Source organism: Ammodytes marinus (genome assembly GCF_949987685.1).
Source record: "Ammodytes marinus genome assembly, chromosome: 11".
Lineage (NCBI taxonomy): Eukaryota > Metazoa > Chordata > Actinopteri > Uranoscopiformes > Ammodytidae > Ammodytes > Ammodytes marinus.
Genome location: NC_137215.1, coordinates 31,849,685 through 31,876,962, shown reverse-complemented (window position 1 = coordinate 31,876,962; position 27,278 = coordinate 31,849,685). Strand labels below are relative to the sequence as shown.

Sequence of the window (27,278 nt, the reverse complement as noted above, 5' to 3'; positions counted from 1 at the left end):
ATTTTGCGGCCATTCGACTGCAGTGGCATTTCCAGGACATTTTGACTGGGGGGGAGGGGGGGGGGGGGTCAAGGTGGGACACAGACCTAGAGTGGGTTGGCAAACCTGAATGGATGGCATGTGATATGCTTTATAACCAATGCAAAGAAGATTTATATTCGTGCCCATGGATAGCACGCCCACTTAGGCAGTTTTCAAGACCTTTGCTAACCAGAGACCAGTTCACAGTCCTACCATTAATGTCATAGTTGGAAATTGCAAACTGGTCCTATATCAGTGGATTAGCTGTCATCATTGATTGATCAGTGTTTGTGTGATGAAAGTCACTACCTATCAGAAAAAAGTAAGAAAAAAATACATGTCTCTCAACTAGGCTAACTATCAGGAAAAAAATTGATAAAATAACAATAATTTTTTTTTCTAATTATGATTTTTTTTTTATAAATACCTATCATATCTTGGGGCCCACAGGGGTGGCTGTTACGGCTCCCACCTTGTTTTCTTTCCTCCTGTTCCCTCCTTCACTCTCCCTCTCCCAGGTGTCCTAATTGGGGGGGGGGAGGGGGGGGGGGCAGGTGCTCCTGCGGAGCCTAAAGGCGTGGCCTGTGCCGGTCTCTCGCTCTCACTCAGGGCGGACTGCTCTCGGCTGCTGACCTGCGTTTCTCCTACTGTTATTTTGTGTTCTATGATTTAGTAAATGGGGGGGCTTTAGTTTAGTGTTTTCTTTATTTTCGTTGTAGTTTAGAGGGGTCGGGGCATAGGTTGAGGGGGGGAAGTCCTGGGCCCATGTGGTCCAACTGTGGCTGCTCCAGGCTTCCTCCCGTTTTGCTTTTCTTTTACAGCCCTCCGGTTGACGTGAGTTTTAGGGATTGATTTAATAAATTACATTATTGTTTAAGCGTTGATTCATGGTTTTGTCTTGTTTATTTAATGGTTACTGGCCGATTAACGAGCCTGGTATGGTCGGCCGTAACAGTGGCCAATAAGATTTCACGTAAAATCGCCACTGTTTGACAACAAAGGTCAGTTTGAAAACGTCAGTCCGTCTCATGGCACAGTAACTCGCCATTTTAAAGTAATTGACGAAGAACTGTGTGCCACGTGTTTAATGTTTCAATACATTTGCCCAATTTGGCAGTATGGCCCTCTAGAAAATGTTGCCCACCCCTGCTCTATAATGTAATAAAACTGTGACACTATTAGGAGAAAACTATAATTTTTTGCTCGCCATAATGTAATAACTGACCCAAAATATAATAAGTTGTTCCGCAAAACGTTTTTAAGTTTTGGAACAAGCATTTTGTAACAGTATCGATCAGTTTAATTTGATTTTGGGTTAAATTATATATTGGGTCCATGTTACATTTTGGGTCCGTAAATTACACTTTGATGACTGAAAAATTACATTTCAGTGAGTTTTTTTCAGGATAAAATATGGAGATTAAAGAGAAGTTTCCTCTCACCAGGGTCAAAGAGCTCAGGGTTTTTCCATTCCTTCTCGTCATGGTGCAGAGACCACAGGTTGATGATTACTCGAGTTCCTTTCCTCACTGTGAAATCACCTATGCTACAGGGTAGCATAGACAGCAAGGTAAAGTTATAGGAACAGTGCTCTCTCTAAGATGTAATGTTGCCAGGTTGAAAATATCTTCTGTGCGATAAAACATTTAATTGTGAGGATTAAATCTAGAGCAAATTCTCCAGAATCAGTTCAGTTTGTTTGCAATAACTTGCGCTCTATTAATTTTGTATTATGTAAAAGCTGTGTTGCCCTGAATGAGAGTCATGGCAGTGATAAGTCTACCTGGTGTCACTAAGGGCCATGTGAGGGATGAGCAAAGGAGCCACAGGGCGGATCCGTAACACCTCCCTGATGGTGGCCTCGAGGTAGGGGAGACGGCCCCTGTCACTGAGTTGAGGGGACCGGTCCCCTCCCACCTTCCTATCCAGCTCCTCCTGGATATGCCTCTGCACCTAAACAAACAGAAAAAAACATATTGTGAATCAAGAATCTAATATATTTTCATTGAGATGTGTTTTCGTCTTAAATTACATCAGGACGTTTAAAAAGGATTCACAATGCGTCCACTCCAACATTAGGGTCCAGTAGCCACCAGCTTTTTTAACAAGTGAGTGGTAGCCACTAGCACTGCTATCATGTATTTGTTACGTACTACTAGCGGCCACCTCAGCAAGTGGACTGGAGGCCTATGTGTCCTTGTATGCCACTGATTCAGGTACACTTTCACTCAGAGAGACACGTTGAAGTGAATAGTGTTGACTGACAGTATTATATTCAGATTAATTTGCTCAGATGTCCAAGCCTATCCACCGGTGTAGACTCAAAGCATAGTAATCTGCGCTCTGATCGATACTGCGCCTACTAGTCAACCATTAGGCGCAGTACTGATCAGCTGACCCAATAATTAGACGGTCTGAATTAGAGCACCCTCATTTGCATAATGAGGAAGAAATGTATAAAGTAATGTAAAAAACCAAACACAGAAAAAAACAAGTTGGGTAAATAAAAACGTGACAAAAATTCAAGCAGACATGAATAAATACATCAAGACGTCAATAGAAATAAAAAATTAAAAAACATTTGTAAAAGTAAATAGGCCTACATATGGGTATTAAAGCTGGGGTGGAGGATTTGTGGAGAAAATGGCAATTGGGATAGAGATTCGAATCCAAATACCTCAACCGCTCCACTTGTTCTCTTTGGTCCCTCCCCTATGGTCCCTCCCTGACACACTCAACACCAACAAAGTCGTGCCAAAGTGAATGGACAGTCCCAACAGCCAATAAGAACAGAGAATCGGAGCCTCGCTCTGATTGGTCAAAGTGTACAGCTCATGTTAACTTGACCAATCAGAAATCACGTACCCCAGCTTAAATACAAAGGTAACAACGAGATATATATAAAAAATAAAAATGTATCTCCAATTTTCAGTATGTCCACTTTATGATGTATAACTGCCTACATTTATTTAAAATGTTGGTTTATTTAATTAAATTAATTTATTGAGTTATTAAGGGTGTTGGACATAAGAGTATAAAGAAATAAAAAGGCTGTACTGAAAATGCGAAATACACAGTGCTCATCTGAGAGCCTTATGCACATTAATGAACAGATTGTTAGTTTACTAAGGAAATTCAGGATTGCAAAGACTTACTTAAAATGCAAGTAAAGATACAAGGCAGGATATAACGGAAACAATTAAAACTATAGAAAACATGTTGGCTTATCTTCAGTGTATAGAAAAGAGAATACAGACAAACATCACTACTCTGAATGTATCAAAATCACAAAAAAAAGTGTGATAAGTGTGCTTATCAAAAGGAAGAAAAATATTAAAGACAATAAGTTTACCAGCTTATATGAACAGATGAAAGTCCATGCACAAGAAGCAAGAGAAAAACTAAAGTCTGACATGACCATGTCATCACTCGCAAAATGTTTTAAAGAAAGGGAACTATGTCATTAACATTATAAAACATTACATTGAAGTAAGAGGTCTTGAAACACTAGCAATGGATTTAAGGCGCTTATCAATATCATATATGAAAAATGAACTGGTATTGGTGGAGATTTTGATGCACTATATACAACTGTATCTATATTAAACAACTCTACTGTTCCAAACTGTTGTGTCAATTTATAATATATTTCACTTTATATTCTGTTTAAATTGTATTGGCTGCATATCCATGTGTGAACCCAGATACGGAATGCTTAGAGAGAGGAGAGTGTCAGCCTAAGTGAAGGAGGACTAAACTACTGGAGCTTTTGTTTATGACGGGTCATAAATTGGTAGAAAGAGTAGAACTCAAGGGGGTAAGAAAGAGCTGAAGGGTTTAAGGGTCATTATCTGGGTAGTCTCTAATTTGTGCAACTGTTCATTTACTATATACTCTGAGAATGTGCAAGGCTGGGCGGTCAGACTCCTCAGCCCTTCGTGGTGAGAGGACTCTGTCCCACAGCTGTGGCAGTCTGCTCTGTATGTTTTTATTAATTATAATAAACCATTCCATTAACCTTAGTTATGTTTAGGTAACGGGTGGGCTGGCCTGAATTATTCGAATATCCGAGTATTCGTTTGTTAAATTAGTATTCGGAGCTCAATTCAGTATTCGGAATATTCTTTTTTTTTTTCTTTTTTTTTTTAAAGATTTTTTGCAAAGGTAGCTCAAACTGCAGTGTATTTTGTCCGCAAATAATATTTGGATACACAAGTTATAAAACAATTGTAAAATACAAATTAGACGTTCATTTAAAATATATTATCGAATTATTTGAACTTTGACCTAGTTGGCCGCTGACCTTTCAAAGCGCAACTGGTGATATCAGCTGTAGTAGGCTACGTGATGTTACCAGAGTGAGGCAAACTAAAAGTGGCACCAAGCACAGGAGGGAGAGAGAGATGGAGTAAGAATAGATTGTGTTCCTAATAACTCTATACCACACCATTAGCGCGATTTCGGAAGGAAAGGTTATGCTTGGCGTAATGCTAATGTTAGCTTAGCTCAGCTGTTTGTTTACATTCAGCGCCGCTATTGCCCATCATCAACCGTGAGTGACTTGCTTGCATCATGGGAATAGGCGGTCAATAATGGATATAACATGGACACAAAAGACTATCAATATTGGATCTTTGTATGGATTTACAAATAGCCGAAAAGATGCACGTTCCTGGATGAATTGAAAAGCTCCTGTACGAGGACAGCTGATTTGGAACAACAGCTGTTCGCTTCCACGGGGAAAAAGTAAGGAACTCCGACTTTACTACCGTTCTAAAGTTATTAAAGCATCAACAAACTACGCAGCTTGCTGTCTCGGCTCACACACTCGGTTTCAGTGAGTACATTGGCATTATTAATGTTGATTTGATGGTGTGTTTTTTTAGAACGAGTATTCGAATACTCGCTCGGATAATCCAACGAGTATTCGAAGCCTGTAAAATGGTATTCGGGCCAGCCCTAGTAACGGGATAGCCTGGCTCCGCCCGCCTACCTACTTCCGCCCAAATTTCATTTTCCCTTCAGTAGTCAGTCTGGTGGTGGGGCGTATTAGTGAGATTTTTCCGAACAGACTTCTGAGTATCCAATCAGCGAACAGAGGAAGTGGCTGAGAACGACAGGTCGAAGTCGCGCTCCAGTTTCAGTTGAATGCTGCGTTCCCTTACGCTCGGAACTCGGAAATTTCCGACTTGGTAGTTCTGAGTTCCGACCTGTCTGTGTTCCAGTGCATCTGCTCGGGAAAGTATGGACGCCTACAACCTTTCTCATCCAAATAACTAAACGTTAGGCTCTAACAAGTTACCGTTGCCAGGTACCGGTAGATCCATAGACTACAATATGTAGTGAAGTCGGAAATTTCCGAGTTCCCTGAACGCACCGTCAGAAGCCGGCTCACGACCAAACGTTATGCGATTGGTTGGCTAATCCAGAGTGGCACTGAGCAGATCCAATAGTTTTAAACTTCAACAGATACCCGCCTCCAAGTGAGTTAACGTTTGCCAATTACAGCACTTCCAGACCTTCTGTACAAATGAAATTAAGTACGATGGTCTGGTAGCGCCAGGCTAGTAACGGGATACCTTTTGAAGCTGTTTTCTAGTGCGTGCCGGGCATGCGAGATTCAAATGATCAGCAATATAGTGCATGTCCGTGTGTTGAAAGTGTGAGGGCACCGGACTCTTTTCGGCTCCGTGAGAGTGGTTAGTGACACAGCATCAACTAATGCCAGTCAGTGCTACACACACCTGATTGCAATGAGTTGATACAGTGTCACCTAACTAATCTCACGGAGCTGAAAGATTCCGTGTCCTCACAGAAAGCGAATGAACGAGAGATGGCAGTTAGTATGGATCACAATGAGGTAATGTGTTTATGTTGTTGTAAATAATGACTATTTCAGATGAATAATGGTCATCTGATGATGGTGAGGCAAAGTAAAGTTTGTTTTAGTAGGCTACCGCTCATTCATTTAGGAGTAAACACTGCAGTCTAGTTCGCTCCCGTGAAATTGTGTATACGTTGCTTGGCAATGCCCTCCCGCCCGTCTACCACTCTCCCTTTTAGCTTTTCTTCGTTGCATTTTCTTTTTTTTCTTTGATGGTTCAGCCCCGTTATCAGTCATTATGACGACAAATAAAGGCTGTTACATACTCCGCAAGAAGAAAGAACAAAGTTCTCGGTGACAGAGCTGCGAGAAGTTCTTTCTGGTCTGACATTACATACTTCACGAGAACTCAACTGCCGAACTCCTCACCGCGGCGCATTGTTACCATGGTAATTGACTCAGTAGCGCCAGCTGATTTCACTTCGCTTTCCTCATTGACTTCAGACTGACCAATCACACAATAGTTCTCGGACAAGCTGCGAGAAGAATGTTCGGCCCGGGTGATGTGTCGAGAACAAGCTGCGAGAACAGCTAAACAAGAGCTGAGAGAAGAAAATTACGTCATTTTCTTCTCGCAGCTCTGTCACCGAGAACTTTGTTCTTTCTTCTCGCGGAGTATGTAACAGCCTTAACTGTCTCAAACAAGGCTCCCGCTCCCCTTCCCTCACCTGGAGGGATAGGCTTCTCAAATCGCGTTGCTGCGCCACACTGAAATCTGCGACCAATACGGACAATAGAGCCTGCACGCGCGAACCGAAAATCGGACTGGGTGTGCGACCAGACCAAATGCAGTAATAAAAACTATATAAAAACGTCTTTCTTTGCACTGATGGTCTCGTTTGCTGTTAAAGGTAATTTATGATTATCAGAGGAAACATGAGGCTGTTTAAAAGATATTTAAATGTTACTCGTAGCTGCTTTAAAGCTTCAGCTAATTTTCATTTCAAGTCCCTCTTTCCCGTTCAGTTGGAGGAGGTTGCCCCTGGCCTAGTATTATCTTCGCAAATGGTTGTTTGTGTTCCTGAAGGGCAGAAGTTCCCTGGAGGCGGAGTCAGCAGTTACCTGTCCTTGACAATGTAGTTGGAATCACCTGGGCCCGGTGATTGCAACTAAAGCCTCGTTCCTCCCTTAAGTCTGGTTCCTTGTGTAATTGAAAAATTAAGACATTCAAACACTCATCGGTGTCCCACTCCCCTCCTTCCTGGACATCTACGGAACCCGCCTCACCTGCAAAGCAACCAGCATCGGGATGCTAGGGGGCTTGCTCTGGGTCTGGGGGGCTTGCACCGATTATGTGTTGGCAGAGAACGGAAGAGTGTAAATTAATGTTAATTGTGTTTGTATTGGATAACAGTGTTTTATAGAGTTTTTATTAATAGCCTGAGGGGCTGCCTTGGTCTCGGTTTGTCTGAGCCCGAGTACCGGTGTCTTGCCACTGCAAAATTGTACTGCCGACGCAAAATGCATAACTGATAACTGTTTATAGAATATCTATCCATCCATTTCCCTAATATTTGTGCTCCTTTGTCTATCTTCCATGATTAGCTGAGCGATGCCCCGGGGGTTCTCTCCCTCTGTCTACCAAGCACTCCCCATGCTGCTCGACTGACTCCGAGTTCTGTGCGGAATCAGCCGTCCTAGGAACGGACGCTCCCCGCCTGCTAGTGCCTCACATCAGCATTGATTGACCGTCCTTCAGGATAGTGCTCTTTCTACTTGCATGCATGTTCACTCTTTATGTTCATTTATGTTCATTCTGCTTCGCTCATTGGCTCTGTTTGTCCTCTTCCAGTTTTCCCTGGTGGAGACGAGACTGTGTGGATCAAGTCCCCCCCCCCTCTGGCAGCATCTGAAGCCCTCCTGCATCCACACTATTCACTAGTCATATTTTAATTTAGTATTACCATGTAAATATCTGGTCAATGATTGACTCCTTTATGATTTTCTCTACTTACGACATCTATTGCAGCATGTCCGTCCTGGTAGAGGGATCCCTTACTCTGTCAACTCTCCCTGAGGTTTCTCAATTTCTTAATCCCGATAAAGGGTTTTTTCTGGGAGTTTTTTCTCAGCCGAGCTAATGGTGTAAGGGTGTCGTACTGTATGGAATGTAAAGCCCACTGAGGCAAATGTCTATTTGTGATATTGGGCTATACAAATAAAACTGATTTGATTTGATTTGAAAGCCTCTGCTGTGAATGAGGCAAAGCAGCGGGTGTGGGGTAAGTTCGGAGAAGCCATGAAGAGGGACCTTCATTCTGCACCAAAGTGCTCCTAAAAAGCGTCCAGCACCTCAGAAAGGGAAAACAGTACCATCTAAACGTTGTACTGTAGGGATGAGACACTTTTTACCTCAAATGATGATCCTCTGTACGAAAGAATTCTTTGAAGAACTCCTGAATCCGACTTAAAAGCCCTCTATGGTAGAGGCAGATCTGGAGGCTGATGGTGGACCAGCATCAATGTTCCTGCTTGAAGACACTGAAGTATAACAACTCCACAGTGGCCAAGCCCCGGGGGTTGATGAGAGCCGTACAGGAATGCTGAAAGCTCTGGTTGTGGAGGGGTTGTCTTGGATGACACGTCTCTTCAACATTACATCGAAGAGTTACAGGCCTGGGTAGTGGTTCCCCTGTTCAAAAAGGGGGACCAGTGGGTGTGTGCCAACTACAGAGGTATTACACCATTAAGCTTCCCTGATAAAGTACTCCAATGTGCTGGAAAGGAGGGTTTCGGCAGATAGTGGAACCACAGATTGAGGAGGAACAATGGATTCCGTTCTGGTCGTGGAGCCACGGGCCAAGCTCTTCACTCTCACAAGGATCCCAGAGGGGACTTAGGCGTATCCTCATCCAGTCTACCTGTGTATTGTGGATCTAAAGAAGGCATATGCCATGGTTGAGGGAAATACTGTGGGAGTATGGGGTTAGGGGGTCCTTTCTCAGGGCCATCCAATCTCTGTAGGCTCAAAGTTAGAGCTGTGTCCGGGTTCTCTGTAGTAAGTCGGACTACTAGAGTGGGGGTTAGTCTCTGCCAGGGCTGCTCTTTTTTACCAATCCTGTTTGTGATTTTCATTGAGAGGATATCGAGGCGTAGTCATGGTGGGGAGGGGCTGCAGTTCATTGGGCTGAGGATTTCATCGCTGCTTTTTCCAGATAATGTGGTCCAGATAACATCATCTGTCTGTGACCTTCAGCTCTCACTGGATTGGTTCACATCCGAGTGTGAAGCGGCTGGTATGAGGATCAGCACCTCTAAATCTAAGGCCATGGTTCTAAGCAGGAATCCGATGAATTGCCAACTCCATTTAGTGAATGAGTCCTCCAAGTAAAGGAGATCAAGTATTTTGGGGTCTTGTTCCCGAGTGAGTAGGAAATATCCTGCCTTGTATGCCTATTAAGGCTTCTGCTCTTGTGCTATTCCTGTTGATATGTTAGAGGTTGTGTCGACTGATGCTTTTATTAATGGTCTGTGTTTTATTAATGGTCTGTCAGACAAATTATGTGTGAACAAGGTACTAATTGTGTAGGTGCTAAAAATTAATGAATTCAGATCTACTAGAAGTTAATGTTGATAAACTGGCAACCTTTCACGCAGAAAAAACAATGTGATTTTGTCTTGAACGCACTTCATACAAGCCATGTTTTTTTTCTTCTCAACTTTGACCATGAAAAACAAAAACAAGAATTCAACTTAATTTCATGTGTACTGGGGCCTATTTCAGGAAGCGGGTTTTGAGGCAACTAAGAGTTTGTTCAATTTAAATTGGTGTAAACTCTGGGTTTTTTGTCTCAGGAACAGAGGTGGGCAGAGTAGCCAAAAAATTTACTCAAGTAAAAGTAAGTTACTTTAAGATTATAATTACTCAAGTAGAAGTAAAAGTACTCATAAAAATTATTACTCGAGTAAGAGTAAAAAAGTATGCAGTGAAAAGACTACTCAAGTACTCAAGAGTACAAGTAGGCCTACTGAATGACTCCAGATTTATTTTTGAAATATACAGAGCAACACAAACGGTACAGAATAGACACGAACATAATATAAAACAGCAATGTTCAAATAAAGATATGTTAAATAACATCATTTTAAATAAAACAATAAATAAGGTATTTAAAACTCAAATGAATAACCCTTGAACTCAAACAATAATACATTAATTATCTGCCAAATTAAATACATCACCCTTCAAATAAAATAATAATAAATTAGGCTTGTCCAAAATTATATTAATTAAAACCAATACACTTATAACACTGTTGCAATTGTTTTGCACATACACATTTTAAAACAAATTCCTACAATATGTCACTGGCCCTGAGAAAATTATCTAGGTTGTGTTTAGCCCCAAAAATATAAAACACAAAATTAAACTTCGTTACACATCAAAACCTGCTGGCACACTCACTTAAACGTATAGTGGCTGAACAAAGAGACCACTCTCAGACTCTCACACAGCCAGACTGGGGCATGCGAAGTGGGTAGGCTACAGGGAGAACAGGACATGTGTCAAAAAAGAACAGTTTCTCTGTAATTGCGAGTGTGTGGGAGTCTGTGTTATATGCGTTTAACCTACATGGCACGGCCACGGACACAACATCGGTGCGGACCGCAGCCTTTAAAAAAGTCCGCGGACATTGTTGAGCCCATGGTTGAGCCCTATGACAACATGACAACACTTGTCATGTGACTGAAGTGGCTGCATTTGATTGGCAAGCTTTTGTAATGTGGTTTTTATTGGTTGAAATAGTCACGTGATAGAGATGTTGGCTGAAGACGTCCCCGGGGAGAGAAATCATGAGAGAAATAGCTCTCGCATGTAATAAATAAAATATATAAAAAAATAAGGTAACGACCGTCACGTAGCCAAATGGAACGGCGTAAAAGTACCGTTCTTTCTTCAAATATTTACTCAAGTAAAAGTAAAAGTATGTTGCAATAAAACTACTCCTAAAATTACAATTTATTCAAAAAGTTACTCAAGTATTTGTAACGGAGTAAATGTAGCGCGTTACGACCCACCTCTGCTCAGGAAGCAGGTTCAGCGCAAGTTTGAGTCACTTTACGCTGCAGCTCTAACTAAAGAAAGCGTATCACAGCGCATCCCTGTACAGTTTGAAGCAAAATCATTCCATATAAATCTCCATCGGGATGTTTTTATCATTTCCTACATTTGATCGATCATTTATCTGATCAGTATTCTAAGCCCATGTGTCGTTCATAGAGGCGACCACCTTACACACCATGAACATGCTCTGCATTCAGAATTAATTATTTGTGGTGTACTTAGACCTAATGACTTTTTTTTATTAATAGGAGTTTTCTCACATCTGTGATGCTGAAATGTCAGGCTGAAATGTGACGCTGTACGCAACCGTTACTGTTCACTAATTTAAACTGTGAACTTGCTGAGGAACATGGATTTGGTAATACCGTAAATCAATCAGGCACTTCAATGAAAACTATCGCCTCATTTGTCTGACGTTAAAGTTTTTTATTCCCCATTAAGCAGCGACAGTCTAAACAGACTGTCGCTGCTTAATGGGGAATAAAAAACACATGATTTAAGAACCGCTTGCCTAAATATTTTATAGGCCTATAGGTTTATTGTTGTTTCTTTTTTTCAGTTTTGCCTTGTGTGGTGAAGACCAGAGGTGAGTTAAATCAATGCGTCAAATGATTGGACGATACACAGACCTTGTTAGTATTCCCCATAATAAAATTAATTCATAATATAGTATCTCATCTTCCACAAAGTCTTTTGCATGTTTATGGTATTATATCACATGCTGTGAGTACAGTGGCAATTCTGTATCAGCAAAATGAGCTAACTATTATATCTTAAGCAATAAACCATCAGTTGTTTGAGGAATGTAAGGCTGAAAATGCTTTCAGAATCATCTTATAACTGCTTGTTAAAAAAATACAACACAGAAAACTTTTACACCTGAGAAAAATACACTAAAGAATTTATAAAGCTTAGAACCAAAGATGCTGAACAAAAATATAAGAAATATAAAAATAAACTAACTAACATTATGAGAATTAGTAAGAAAGAATATTATAGAAAAGTAATAGATAATAATAAAAACAATATTAAAGGTCTATGGAAGATACTGAATAATGTTATTGGAAATGGTTCTAGACAAGTTAATTATCCGCATGAGTTTATTGAAAATGATATGACTATTGATAATATGGATGATGCAGTAAATGGCTTCAACCAATATTTTGTAAACGTTGGACCAATACTGGCTGAAAAAATACCTGTTCCTGTGAGATCTGATGACAGGATTAATGATCTCATAGACATTAATCCAAAATCAACAGCAGTGGAAGAGAGTGAAATTATAGAGATTGTCAATAAATGCAAAAATAAAACTTCTACTGACTATAGTGACATTGATATGAGAATAGTCAAAGAGGTAATTCACGGAATTTCGAAGCCATTAACGCACATCTGTAATTTATCATTTAAAACTGGTAAATTCCCAAGAAAAATGAAAATTGCAAAAGTCATACCGCTGTACAAAACTGGAGACAAACACCACTTCACAAACTACAGGCCTATTTCACTGCTTCCTCAATTCTCAAAAATCTTAGAAAAAGTATTTGCTGCTAGACTTAATAAATTCATCAATAAACACAATTTACTAACTGACAGCCAATACGGCTTCAGACCCAACCGATCCACTTCATTAGCAGTCATTGAGCTAATTGAAAAGATTACAAATTCCCTGGACCAAAAGAAATATGCAGCTGGTGTTTTTATTGATCTCAAAAAAGCATTTGATACCATAAATCATGATATATTAATTAATAAATTAGAACGGTATGGTATCAGGGGGGTTGTATTAAACTGGCTGAGGAGCTATCTACAGAACAGGCAACAGTTTGTGAAGATGGGTGAATACGTGTCAGCTTGTTTGGACATTGCTTGTGGGGTCCCCCAGGGGTCAGTGTTAGGGCCAATTCTTTTTATTCTCTACATAAATGACATATGTAAAACATCAAATATTTTACAATTTGTGTTATTTGCAGATGACACAAATATTTTTTGTACGGGAGAGGACTTGCAGCAGCTTCTGGAGTCAATTACATCTGAAATGAACAAATTAAAAAGGTGGTTTGACAATAATAAATTATCATTGAATTTAAGCAAAACAAAAATCATGTTGTTTGGAAATTGTAATTTAAATAGTGATGTAAATGTCAAGATAGATGGTGTTAATATTGAAAGAGTGTATGTAAATAAATTCCTGGGTGTGACAATAGATCACAAGCTATGCTGGAAACCTCACATAAAACATGTTAAATCTAAACTGTCACGAAGCATCTCAGTCCTGGGTAAAGCAAAGCATATATTGGATCACAAATCATTGCATACTCTTTACTGCTCAATGATCTTACCTTATTTAAATTACTGTGTGGAGGTCTGGGGGACCACTTACAAAAGCTCACTGCAACCACTAGTCACACTTCAAAAACGAGCCATAAGAATAATCAATAAAGCTGGATATTATGATCACACCAACCTCCTCTTTTCATATTCCCGTATCATAAAGTTCAATGACCTGGTTGAATATCAAGTTGCACAAATCATGTTCAAAGCTAGAAATAAACTGCTACCAGGTAACATACAAAAACTTTTCTTTGACCGAGAGGGGGGTTACAATTTGAGGCAACAGTTAAACTTTAAGACACTGGCGGTACGCACGACTTTAAAATGTCATTGCATCTCAATTGGGGGTGTGAAACTGTGGAATGGGATGAGCACGGAGCTAAAGCAATGTCCAGACATGATCCAGTTTAAAAAAAGGTTCAAAGCAATGATTTTCATAAGGTACAGGGATGAGGGTGTGAAGTAAGAGGGTAATTATAATTATATGGATATATATATATATATACTGATTGTATAGATATGTATGTATATATGAATATATTGATTGTTTATAAATATAAATATAGATATATGCATTATATAAATATATAAAATATAAAAAATGTATAGTATATTAAGTTGTATGTAATTGGCAAATATAGTATCGCCAATAGTACAGAGAATATAGATAAGAGAAGCGAATATAATTGTTGTTTTTGTTTTATTTTATTTTATTTTTATTTTTATTTTATTTTTTTATTTATTTAATAAATATTTTGATTTTTAATTTTTTTTTTTTAAGGAAAGGGGTAGGATTAAATAAGTGTATACTTCTTCCTGCTCCTTTTCAGGCATATTTATTGTATTTCCATGCTTTTCATTTTGTTTTGTATGTGGATGTCTGAAATAAACTAAATCAAATCAAAAAAGCCTTACCTGTGGGTGATGGATGAGGTAAGTGACTGCCCATTTGAGCACGGTGCTGGTGGTCTCCACGCCGGCTCCAAAGATGTCTCCCACAGTCATGAGGACATGGTCCTCACTAAGACAGTCAGCACTCAGCTCTATGTTGTTGTTGTCAGCACTGAGCTTGGCTCTCAGCAGAGCGTCCAACAGGTCTCTCTGCACATGCTCACTGTAGTCTGCCTGGGAGGGGGCACAATGTCATTGTACAGTACAAACACAACATAGGTCATTACATAATGTGTTTCATGGGTTTTGTATTCAGCAGATTTAGGAACTTCAAATATCACATGGTAATATGTCAGTATCTGTTTATCACTAAAATATCCATTTTGGGCTGGCACGTGGGAAGCAGAAGCAGTAGTATGTTGAAAGATTGTTGACTGGTTTGCTGAACATGATGGGCAATACTGTCCATCATTAATATCATTCATACAATTTACAATCCAGTGTTTTAATACTTTAAAAATTATGCATATAATGCCTTTCCTAGAGCAACTGCAATTAGGAACAATTAGGAACTAATTGTAAAGATAACAATGTTTTTATTCTGAATCCTGCATTGTCTCATTTATTTGAGTTTTTAGGATACAGGTGACATAGCATTTTCATCTGATGTCAAATTATCTTGGAACTGCTAAGACCTTAATCACAAACTGAGACCCATTCAAACCCATTGCTTTCTTAATTGGAATCTTAATCTTCTATAATTATATGCTTTCCTATAATTAGACAATAACACAGAAAGATGAGTAAGTCATTTTTGCATGTTCAGCTTTGTAGTGCACTGACAAAAAAGAAGCTTGCTTTAACAATTAAGTAGAATTGATGGAGAGTGTGCCAGTTAAACACCATCTCCATTTCCCCTTTAATTTGAGACTATATACGTAGTATACAGATTGTGGTGGTTCATGAGTAGATACCATCTTTTCCATCTTTCCATGGAGTGACAGCACACAGCACTGTATGTACAAGAGGCCAAACGTACCTTGTGTTCATCATATTTCTTCTGTAGAAGTTTGTCTCTGACTGAAACACACTGCTTGAGACGACACAGGTCAGCATTGGGAAAAATCTGTGACAAACAACACAGATATCATTGTTTATACAGTGATATATATTATATAATTATGGTGTATGTATTTTTTGTAACAGAATATCAATAAACACGTTTTAATTCTATTAAATAATTCTATTTACTCTTAATTCTATTCTATTCTACTATATTCTATTCTTCTCTATTCTTTGGTCATATACATTTTAAAGATTCCTCTTTTGCTTTATTGTAGGTGTAACAAAGATTGTTATTTTATTTTTTTAACAAACAGTGGCTTTAAAGTCAGTATAACTGCTTTACAGAAATAAGCCCTGTCATTTTCACTAGTCCTGGAGAAGACTGTTCTTCATATACAAATGCTGCATGACTGAAGGTGCTTTTTGACGGATGCATTTAAAGGTGAAGTAAGCAATTTATTTATGTTAATATAAGTGTTAAATCGCTATTTATTCATACAGTGATCACTTATATGGTGTGCGCGTTTTATAAAGCCGATCGCTCAGTTACTCGCTCTGCATGTAATCGGCAAATAAACTTTTCGGGGATCCCACTACTGATAACCAATCAGAAGAGAGAACGCTGCAAACCCGCACCCGTCTCACTGCCGGTGCACGTCAGAGCAACAGATGGGTGAATGTGTATGCGCCTACTATGGCGGAGCAGGTAAAGATCCTTCCGTATGTCTGTTATGATGGTTTTAATCATGTTTTATCGCACTTATGGATCTGAGATGATGCTCGCTGCTTGAAGACTGCTTGAAGCAGTGCATTAATGTGGTGACGAGCGAGGGGACTGCTAACTGCAGTCAGTGACAGGAAGTTAGCTAAACTGACCATTCCGCTTACTGAACCTTTAATGGGATTCATGGGAAGGGAGACCTTGCACAATTCAGACAGTGGCTAGTAACAATTTTACCAGTACACAGCACACCTGGTTCAGAAATAAGTATTAATTATTCAGATATACCGCTTTAAAAAAAAAAGCATTTTCTGCTTTTATTAGACAGTTAGGAGAGACAGAGGTGAAATAGGGCAGAGTGGGGAATGAGATGCAGAGAACGATTCAATCCCGTGGTCTGCTGCTCCTGAGGACTGAGCTTCTAGAGGGGGCACTCTTACCACAACTTTGATATCTTAAAGCTCACATATTATGCACTTTGCTGTCAATTTTTATATGGTCTAAGTCAGGGGTGTCCAAACTTTTTTCACTGGGGGCCACATACAGAAAAATATACGAAGGGCCGGGCCACTTTGCAAAAATAACACATTTATCAGGACATGTAGCTGCTCTGATGTTTGGTTTCATAGTGTCTTCGTAAATTGTAATCCTTCTTCACGGCAACAATTTACTTGCACATTAAACAGATACATTCCCCCTCTTGTTAAATGCCATTGATACACCCAGTTTTCTGCTTTTGCGTCCAATGTCCAGCTGGGTGAAAATAGTAGCCAGCCGAGATCCCGCCCCTCCAAGGGGGGTCCGGGGGTATGCCCCCCGGGAGATTTTTTAAAGTTTTTAAAGTCAAATGCATGAATCTGGTGCACTTTGAGAGGGAAATTAAGAGGCTAAAGCTGAAGAATTTTGTGTGAAAAAAATGGAGACACTGTGTCAGATGAATGACTATAATATAATAATATTAATTTAAAATAAAATATTATGCAGGGTCCTCTGGGATGGCTCTTTTTCTTTTATGAGACATATTTATCTGTAATATAATGAGTGCATTTAAATTATTTAAAAATTAAAAAGGACCATATTACATTATATTTTTTAAATGTGCCACGGGCCAATCAATCAGTTTTGACACCCCTGCACCAGTGGGTTAACTAAGAAATGCAAAAAAAAAAAAATTTTTTTTTTTTCAAAGGGCCATATTACATTATATTATATATTATATAGAAAAGGAGAGATTGTTATTTTTTTGATATTTTGGCAGTCTCTAGGCACACCGTGGACCCATGGATATGTTAGAACACATTTAAAAAGTGCATTTAGCATAATATGTGACCTTTAACATACTCAAGTTTCTCCTGTATGGTTCTCTTTTGTCTCATCTCATTTCTCAAATTCAATTTATATCAAAGAGTGTCTACCTGTAGCCAGGGGAAGATGTCCACCAGGCTGTCCTTTGCCACAGTGTCCACAATGCCCTGGCTATAGTGCAGCATGGCCTCAAACTCTGGGTCTCCTTGGCCGTAGGAGGAGTTGAAGCAGAGTGAACAGATGACGTTGGTGACAGCCCGTGTGAGCTCTGGAGACAGATCTAGGGCTAGTCCACTGGCTGCTGCCTTAGACAGGACGCAGCACAGAGACTCAGCCTCTGTGCAGACTGACACATGCCACAAAACACATTTGCTTACTGAAAGATTGACAAGGTTTTCAATGAAAAAACATATTTTTTACTGTATATTGTGTGTGTATCAAATCCTTCCTTCTTGTTCCTTTGTGCCACAGATCCTCATCATTGTTCAAAAAACCTTTCCCGAATCTAAAATCCAGCATCTCAAAATATTAGAATATTCCATGAGGCCAATCAAAAAAATTATTTATAATACAGAAATGTCGCACTTTAATAAGTATTTTCATTCATTTACTATATATTTTGTCTGGCATCTTATTTTGCATGAATTGTTGCATTAATGCGGCATGGGATGCTGACGATCAGTCTCTGGCACTTCTGAGGTGTTATGGAAGCCCAGGTTGCTAAGATAGCAGCCTTCAGCTCGTCTGTACTGTTGGGTCTGGTGTGTCTCATCTTCCTCTTTACCATAGCCCATAGTTTCTCTGTGGGGTTCAGGTCAGGAGAGTTGTCTGGCCATTCAAGTCCAGTAATACCATGGTCAGTCAACCAGTTATGAGTGGTTTTGGCAGTGTGGACAGGTGCCAAGTATTGCTGGAAAAAGGAAATCAGCATCTCCATAACGCTTGTCGACAGACATAAGCATGAAGTGCTCTAAAATATCCTGGTAGACTGCTGTGTTCACTTTGGACTTGATAAAACACAGTGGACCAACACCAGCAGATGATATGGCACCCCGAATCATCACTGACTGTTGAAACTTGACAGTGGTCTTCAAGCAACTTGGAGCAACTATTTCCTTTTCAAGCCAGATTTAGCACCTGTCCACAGTGCCAGAAACCACTAGTAACTGGTCAGGTGACCATGGTATTAATGTACTTGAATGGCCAGACCACTCTCCTGACCTGAACTCCAAAGAGGCAGATGAGACACACCAGACCCAACAATACAGACGAGCTGAAGGCCACTATCAAAGCAACATGAGCTTCCATAACAGCTCAGCAGTGCCACAGACGACGCAAAATGTATCAATGACCAAAAATGTAATACTTTTTTTTTTTTACAAAACCCAAAATGTACATTAAAAGTATGAAAATAAACAATTATTACACTATTAGGAGCAACATATTTTGCTCGCTCCATAATAGAATAACTGACCCAAAATGTAATAAGTTGTTACATTATGGGCAACGGTTTATTACGTTTGGGGCTCAGCTTTTTGTTACAGTATTGACCAATTATGGGTTGTGCTACATTTTTTAAATTACATTTGGGGTCGTTGTTACATTTGGGGCTCTTCCAAGGCTGAGAACCACGGGACACCTGGGGAAGTCAGACAGTACTGAGAGACAGAATAACATGTTGGTGCTAAGGGCTTTAAAATAAGATTTTTATAGGATCGATGGTAACTCTTTATGTTAATGGTACATGAATCATCATGAATTAATGTCTGAATGAATGCATGAAAAAGTATGAATTCATTCATGAACGATCAGTAATTCACTAGGATTAATATCATGCATGATTTCACATGAACAATATATTAAGTTATGTGATCATGATCTTTGAGTTATTACTGATTATCATTTATAATCATGGGTAAGTCTGCAGTTAAAGTGAGAGGCCAAAAAACTGACTAGTCACACTAATACACATGTGTTTTGTTAAAGGTGAAGTAAGCAATATATTTATGTTAATATACGTGTTAAATCGCTCTATATTTATACAGTGATCTCGTATATAGTGTGTGCGTTTCATAACTCCGATCTCTCAGTCAACCGCTCTGCATGTAATCGGCAAATAAACTTTTCTGGGATCCCACAACTGATATCCAATCAGAAGAGAGAATGCTACAAACCGGCACGTTTCACTGCACGCACAGAAGGACAGATTGGTGAATGTTTATGCGCCTACAATGGCGGAGCAGGTAAAAATCCTTCCCAATGTCTGTTTTGATGGTTCTTATCATGTTTTATCGCACTTACGGATCTGAGATGATGCTAGATAACTCGCAGTGCATTCTTTTGGGTGACGTAGGGACGAGGGAGGGGACTGCTAACTGCAGTCACTGACAGAAAGTTAGCTAAAATAACCATTTCGCTTACAGCACCTTTAAAAACCAAGTGTTGAAATCATGCTGAACCAAGCATTCATTTTGAATGACTTCATCATGTTTGTGGCCCTTCATATAAAGCGGTGACCTGTTCATTCAAGGTGAAGATAGATTGAGATAGTGGTGACCTTGATTTTAATTAATGGTCTGAATAAGACAGACCAGGTCACCACTTTATTTGAAGGGCCACAAAAATGAAGAAGTCATAAAAAATGAATGCTTAGTTCATCATCATTTCAACACTTGGTGTTCATCAGTAATAACTCAAAGATCATAATGATTTAAATAACTTAGCCGATGCATAAATGAATATATTTTTCCTGTATTAAATCATGCACAAGATACCATAAATCATAGTGAATTACTGATAGTTCATGAAGTTCTTCATAGATTAATTCATGCATTTTCATGCGTGAATGAATTCAGACAGAAAATACAAAGCATCTCAAACTTTACTTGAGCATATGTACTTAAACAGTTCCTTTCAACCACTGGCTAATAAAATGTCAAGTTTGACGCATTAAACAATATCAATAATCCAACATTACACCAACCAATATGTGATTATCCCAGTTCCTTAATCTTAAAAAGAAAAATAATAATACAAAGCAAAACACACTTAAATAGAGGCGAAGCGATTCGTTAACAAGCAACTAGATGACAATGATTTAAAGTGAATAATTGATTAAGAAAATGTGCTAAAAGTGGTTCTTACCTCTCCAATGTGATTTTCTGGTACAGTATATGATATTAAACTGATTACCTTTGATTATGATGGGCATTTAATTACCAAACTGGTTAACTATTCATTGAGAAAAGAATAGCTATTTATAGAAAGACATAGATAGATAGATAGATAGATAGATAGATAGATAGATAGATAGATAGATAGATAGATAGATAGATAGATAGATAGATAGATAGATAGATAGATAGATAGATAGATAGATAGATAGATAACAATGTGATATTTCGGACTCATTTTTATGTTCTGTTCTTTCATACTTTCATACTTGATGTTTCCTAACATATAGCTGACAGAAGTATATAAAGCATGATCACAGACATATCTCAAACAAATAGACAAATACAACTACTAAAATTCTCTGGTTGAGGAGAGATGCCACCAGAGGAAAGAGAAAGCATCTCTACTGATTGTAATCTGGGTGAATTGACCATTTAAGTGATCCATTGTGTATTTTATAGACCCGTATTCATAAATAATACTGTATGCTAAAGTCTGTTTGCCAAAACTCTCAACTACATTACAGTACAATACATAACATTTCATTTAGCTGACGCTTTTATCCAAAGCGACTTGCATTAAGTGTATTTAACCATGAAGGTACAAACTCAGAACAACAAGAATCTTGTAAGTACTATAGCTTCAAATAAACCAAACTACAAAGTGACACACGTAAGTGCTACATGGAGATGTAACAAGTGCAAAGACTTATCAAGGCTGCAAAGTAAAACCCTGTTGTTTCTAAGCCTGGTGTTAAATATCAGGAATCCCAGTGTAGAGATCTACTACTTACTCATCTTCTGGATTGAGGTGGAGCCCTCTCCAAACATGCACAGAGCCCCATGGACGATCTTCCTGTGGAATCTCCAGGCAGCACTGTAGTCTCCAAACGCAATGTCTTTCCCATCTCTGGTCAGAACATCTGTGGTTACCTTTCTCACACACAGGACAGGGATGGAAAAGGACAAATACATAAATGATTACTGCTGCGAAAAAGAAGACAGTGAAGAAGAGCTATACCCACAGTTCTTGGTCTTCCTGCAAATATCTTGCCCTTCTTCAGCAGCACTTCTTTGGCATGTGTGTGCTGGTTGACGATGATGACCCGCTGTGCGCCCAGCATCAGAGAGTACGTGTGTCCATACTTCTGCTGCAGGTCTTTAAACACAACATGAGGAGGCAGAGGGCTGCGTAGGCTCAACAGACTGCCGATCACAGGCAGAGCTGGGAGGCAGGGCAGAACCTGAGGGCCAAGCACACACAGCCTCAGCTTCAACTGCAGCGCTATCAGAGCCAGGCCCACGGCCACAAACACACACACACACACAAACCAAAACATATTTTTAGCAGAGGGCCCGATGGCAGGCATCCCAGAGAGGAAGGCCCTGAGCTGCTGTACACACCACGCTTTTATGCAGCTCCTTCAATGCCATATCCTTGACTCTGAATATTTAAGGCTGGGCCAATTTAAACAAGATAAGATGACACTTGATTAATTGAATCCTTGCAAAAAAACATGACGAAACATATCCACACTGTGAGGAAAGTAACTTAGCACATTGCTGTTTTGAAGTAAAGTTTTGAGGTATTTGTACTTTATTTTACATTTTCTGCATCGTGACATTTCCATCTGAACATAATAGCCTACCTCAGACGGCTGTAGTTTATGCTTAGCCTACTTTGCAAACTAATATTTTTCACCCAAAACGTTATTTCATAAAAAAGAAGTTAGAATTAGCTAGGTCCGTGTTATTGTCTTTTTGGATTGAATCCAAAGTGACAGAAAGGAGAAAACCATGCGTATTTTTGTTTTCACGTTTTTTTGTTGTTATTGCTGGAATGCAGAAAGTTTGTTTGTGTCCAATTTCCCTTCTCTCGTTTCTGACTGTAAAACGAATAAACGATACTCAATGGCTATTCCATCTGTGGGCGGGCTTTCTCTTGATTCATTGCTGCGCTCTGCCGATAGTGGCAATGCCGCGGAGAGCTCCATAAGTTTAGGGAAACATAAATTAATTTAGAGCGTGGATCCACTGATTTCCTGTGTGTTAAACCTCTGAAGTCACGGTCAAGCCGCTTTGTTTGGTCTAGATTATCTCAGCGATTCCAAATATTCTTTAAAACACAATGGGCCTCATTTATCAAACTTGCGTGGAAACTGGTGCAGATCCTGGCGCAAATATCATCCTACGCCAGGTATCGCGTGGGATTTATCAAACAGTCGTATCTCGCCAATCTCAGCGTACGCCAGATCATTATTGATAAATACGGCGGCTGAAAACAATCGTAATTTGAATATCACGCCCCTATATTTTCTCAGTTTAGAGGCCTCGCCTACAGGTTTTACGACACGGATATGCACATTACGGCAAAGAAGAGGAACTTCTCTGAAGTAGAAATTGACAGCATAATAAAAATAAAATAAAGTTTCATTTCGGAGCATTAAAAGCGGCATCAAAGAACGCCAGAAGGCAGCAGGTAGGAAGGAAATAACTGCTGCGGTCAACAGCGTTGGTGTTGACAAACGATCTCCAGCTGAGGATTGTGAATTTTAGGTTTACATCAGTGTTGTCGCTCAAAAAATATAAAATAGCAAATACAATTTTAAGTCGCAATTTCTTTACATGAAAGAAAAAGTGGTCTGATATAACAAGGATTGCCCGACGTCCCGGGGCAAGTAAAACGCCACGTCAGGCCAGTAACTATGACAACCCACTTGCCCGAACGGGCAACCGGGAGTCTCCCAGAAATTATTGAAATAATAGCCTCCTATCTCCACCGGTCGAGTGCACAGACTCATTCTAGAGCTAGCATCCAGTCTGCCCTGGGCTTATGAGGCTATAACGTGCCCAATAAACCACTCGGCCGAGTACGTGGGTACAAAATAAAGTATTAAAAAGGCACTTCCGGTTTAATGGGAATTCCCGGGATCTCCCGGGAGGAGGCTCTTTTTTCCCGGGAATTGAAAAGGGTCAATTCCGGGAATTTTCGGCAACCCTAGTCTACGCGGTCTATGAAGGCCATAGCCCGTGAAGGCCGAATCGAAGGACGAACGAGCGTTGTTAAATGAGACGGTCTCCGCAGGTCTCCGTTTACGAGCATTTCCGGTTTGCGTAACAAGCCGTTACCTTGCGTGACGACTCGCCGCTTCTGTGCTGCCTAGCTACCATGATTGCTGCCAACGGAAACAGCCTTGTCAACGGAGGAAAAAAGAAAAAGAAGTTGCCTACCAGACGAAAAGAAAAAAAAGTACAAGAAAAAAAGAAAGGAAGATAAAAGTTAGGAAGATGGAGCAACACGTTGCTGTTTTGTTATTTTTTATTTTATTTTATGCCATCTCTGAAAAAAACGCAATGAATCTTGGGATATGTTGGGCCGCGAAGGATACATCTGTTGGACCCTTCAAAACCGTGAAACGAAGGCTGCATTTCTCGGCCGCATACGAAGGAGCCTTCCAAATGGGGCAAGACCAGGGACGCAACTATCCACTTTCCCGAATTACAGACTTCCATTTTAAGTTACATATTAGAGCAGGTGATGGGCTCAACCATGTCTGCCTGCACTAACTTTCCCAAAAGTAAAGGACAGTGAAGAACAGGTTAGTCAGCAAAAGTAAAACCATACTGGGCATTTAAGTTTTTGCAGCCTCACTAGTGTCAGGCATGCAAACTCATAAGCCATGAAAAAGGTGACATGTCCGAAAACAAACCCCTGTAGGGGGGTCCGGGGGTTACACCCCCAGAATTTTTTGTGATTTGAACATGTAAAATAAGCAATTTGGTGTACTCTGGTGAAGAGAATTAAAGACAAAGAAAACTTTTATTTGAGTCCAAATGAATAGTAAAATGAGCCAAACAAGTTAGTCAGCCAACCTTCTTGACTTAAACCATACAATGTGTGTAGGTATTAACCAAGAAAAACGTTAAAAAACAGCTCAGAAAAACGGATACCGGTAAATGGGAAAAATCAACTTGTTGATAAAACTTTTTTAAAGTGAATGAGAGAGAAAAGGCATTAAATAAGACAGAAAATAACTTAGAGCCTCAAATCTATCGCACCAAATTCCCTTACAATAAACTATTAAGATTGTGGCAAACAGGATTTTCATTATCATTGCTACAAACACATATATCTCTCTCTCTCTCTCTCTCTCTCCCCCTCTTTTTCTCACACACACACACACACACACACACACACACACACAACTCAGTCGTGCGCTGGAACGTTGCAAAATATGATAATAGTGGGAAACAGGTGAGTGTGTTGTTTGGGCGCTGACCTGCTAATCACTAGCCTGGCTCCGCCCGCCCGCCTACTTCCGGCCAAATTTCATTTTCCCTTCAGTAGTCAGTCTGGGTGTACAGTGCATTTCCCAGCTTTAGCCGGAGAATCTACAGTCGTCCAATCAGCGAACAGAGCGAGTGGCTGAGAACGATGACGTCGAAGTCGCGCTCCAGTTTCAGTTGAATGCTGCGTTCCTTTATACTCGGAAGAAGGAGATTTCCGACTTGGTAGTTCCGAGTTCCGACCTGTCTGTGTTCCAGTGCATCTGCTCGCGAAAGTATGGACGCCTACAACCTTTCTCATCCAAATAACTAAACGTTAGGCTCTAGCAAGTTACCGTTGCCAGGTACCGGTAGATTCATAGACTACAATATGTAGTGAAGTTGGAAATTTCCGAGTTCCCTGTCCAACTGGAACGCACCAAAAGCCAGCTCATGACACACGTGACGACCAAACGTGATGCGATTGGTTGGCTAATTCAGAGTGGCACTGGGCAGATCCAATAGTTTTAAACTTCGACAGACACCCGCCTCCAAGTGAGTGAACGTTTGCCAATTACAGCACTTCCAGACCTTCTGTACAAATGAAATTAAGTATGATGGTCTGGTTGGACCAGGCTAGCTAATCACTACACTACCATTCAAAAACTGTGAAAACAGCAATAGTCAAAAACTTGAGGTGACACATTAATCTGCAGTGACAATCCGCGGGTCGCGGCCGATAATCAGTGTGTATTAATCAATACAATCGTCCATGTTAAACAAAGGTTGGCAACTCCGTGTACGGTGTATTTATTCATTCAACCACTTTGAAATGCTTTTTTCCTCCACGCAATCTTTCTACTTCTCTCCTTTGTGCCCCGGAGAGCTTTCTTTTCTGCCTCTCCATCTATAGGTCCCTGTCTCCACTCCAAATAATTCTCCCCCGATCGCTTTGGCGCCCCTCTAGTGCGGCGCCCCTATGCACCGCATAGTGCATACCCACTTTTTGCGCCACTGGACAAGACTTTGCGCGCCGCTATGACGCAATCCTCGAATGGGACAGAGCTACAAACACGCAGATCTCTGCAAAAAAACGGTGCGCGTCGCACAAACACACAGTCAGAGAGATAGGAAAGAGAACTACACGCGTTACGTTGGTATGACAGAAAGTCCAAAAGTCAACGAGTAGGCCTAAATAAGTATACCCCAACCGTCTGAAAAGCATCGAAAATATCCACATTTTTAAAATGCATCCAACGTAGTAGTGAGGATGCTAACGTTACCTCTGCTGCCCACTACCAGTTATTGTGTGCAGGTCAACACAAACATCAGCAACAGTTAGCAGAGGAATATCTTTACAGCCTGCATGTAGATCTCAATACATGGACCAGAGTTGTCTGACTTCACATACCAGGAGGCAGTGGAAGCTTGAAAGTGGGCTACTGGAAAAGTGTTCAAAACAGCCTGTCCTGAGCCAAAATTTTAGATTTAGAATAATAAAAAATAAAAATAAACTTTAAAACAGATTGTTGTAGGCCTAAAAAAATGTCTTACAGAAAAAAGTGTTAAATAATTGCTGTTGTAAAAAGAACAAGGTAAAAGAAAAAAACATTGGTGTGACCAGTGTTTTTTTGTGCTGTTCAAGTTCTTTACAACATGATTTTTGTTTGCCTAAAACATGTCTCATTTGCAGTTATTGTCGGTTTAGAAACTTCAAATTACAAATGTTCCAACTCAAATAATATTTGAATAATAGCCTCCACTTTCAGTATGTCCCTTAATTCATCTATAACACTGTCCATGATGTGTTTATACATTGTAAATAAAGAGTGAATATAACAAATATTTGAACACCACTAATAAAAAAAAATGTATATAGGGGCCAGTAAAAATTTACTTCAGGCAAGTAGAATTCAGACCCACTTGCCCGACCGGGCAAGTGAAAAAAAACCTTAGCGTTGAGCCTTGCTTAAAAATCGCCACTAAAAAAAGCGTGTTGCTGCTCTGAAATGCAACACCAACTGGAGGTGCGGGCATAATATAAGTGGTGGGGGAGAAACAGACGCACCAACTGTCCGTTAGGTAGCTATATGTTTTTTTCCCCCATGAAAGAAATACACGTCTGCAAGAGATTTGAATGATTCGAATGTATTGGCCCTTTCAGATAGCACTACTCTGACCCCCTCCGAAGTGTGGTAACTTGAGAGGGGATATGCGAAAAAACGAATTTCAATGTGCCTCGTGTACAACTGACAAATAAAGATAACTTAACTTAACTTAACTCTAAAGGGTTGACAGATGCGCTTGGCAAGACAGGTCAGCCCTCAGCTGCACAAGCCGGCCCGGCAACCACCAGCTGTGAGAGTGCCCACTGTCCTGCTCCACCAGGGCGACCCTGGACCCTTACTGCCGAGGTCCAGGATTGGAAAAACAAGCCGAAACGTGCCGGTTAATGGTGGAAATACATCGCTCGCTTTAGCGATACATGACACATTAAAAGAGAAACTCAAATCTCAAAATTAATAAATTGTTAAGCTGAATGTTGTGCATTGT

The 27,278-nt window shown here is 40.0% G+C and overlaps 1 protein-coding gene across 1 annotated transcript in view; it reads right to left on the bottom strand.

The window, feature by feature from the left end:
- cyp17a1 (cytochrome P450, family 17, subfamily A, polypeptide 1) overlaps positions 1-21,799 on the bottom strand; it is a gene marked incomplete at both ends in the record, with an annotated part of 47,231 nt that extends 25,432 nt beyond the window's left edge. Inside the window, 7 exons of the mRNA XM_080037286.1 lie at positions 1,464-1,567; positions 1,805-1,974; positions 14,220-14,429; positions 15,235-15,321; positions 17,397-17,632; positions 21,254-21,392; positions 21,485-21,799. Coding sequence (XP_079893412.1) covers positions 1,464-1,567; positions 1,805-1,974; positions 14,220-14,429; positions 15,235-15,321; positions 17,397-17,632; positions 21,254-21,392; positions 21,485-21,799 — 1,261 coding nt within the window. The remainder of the gene's footprint in view (positions 1-1,463; positions 1,568-1,804; positions 1,975-14,219; positions 14,430-15,234; positions 15,322-17,396; positions 17,633-21,253; positions 21,393-21,484) is intronic.
- Positions 21,800-27,278: the final 5,479 nt, after the last annotated feature.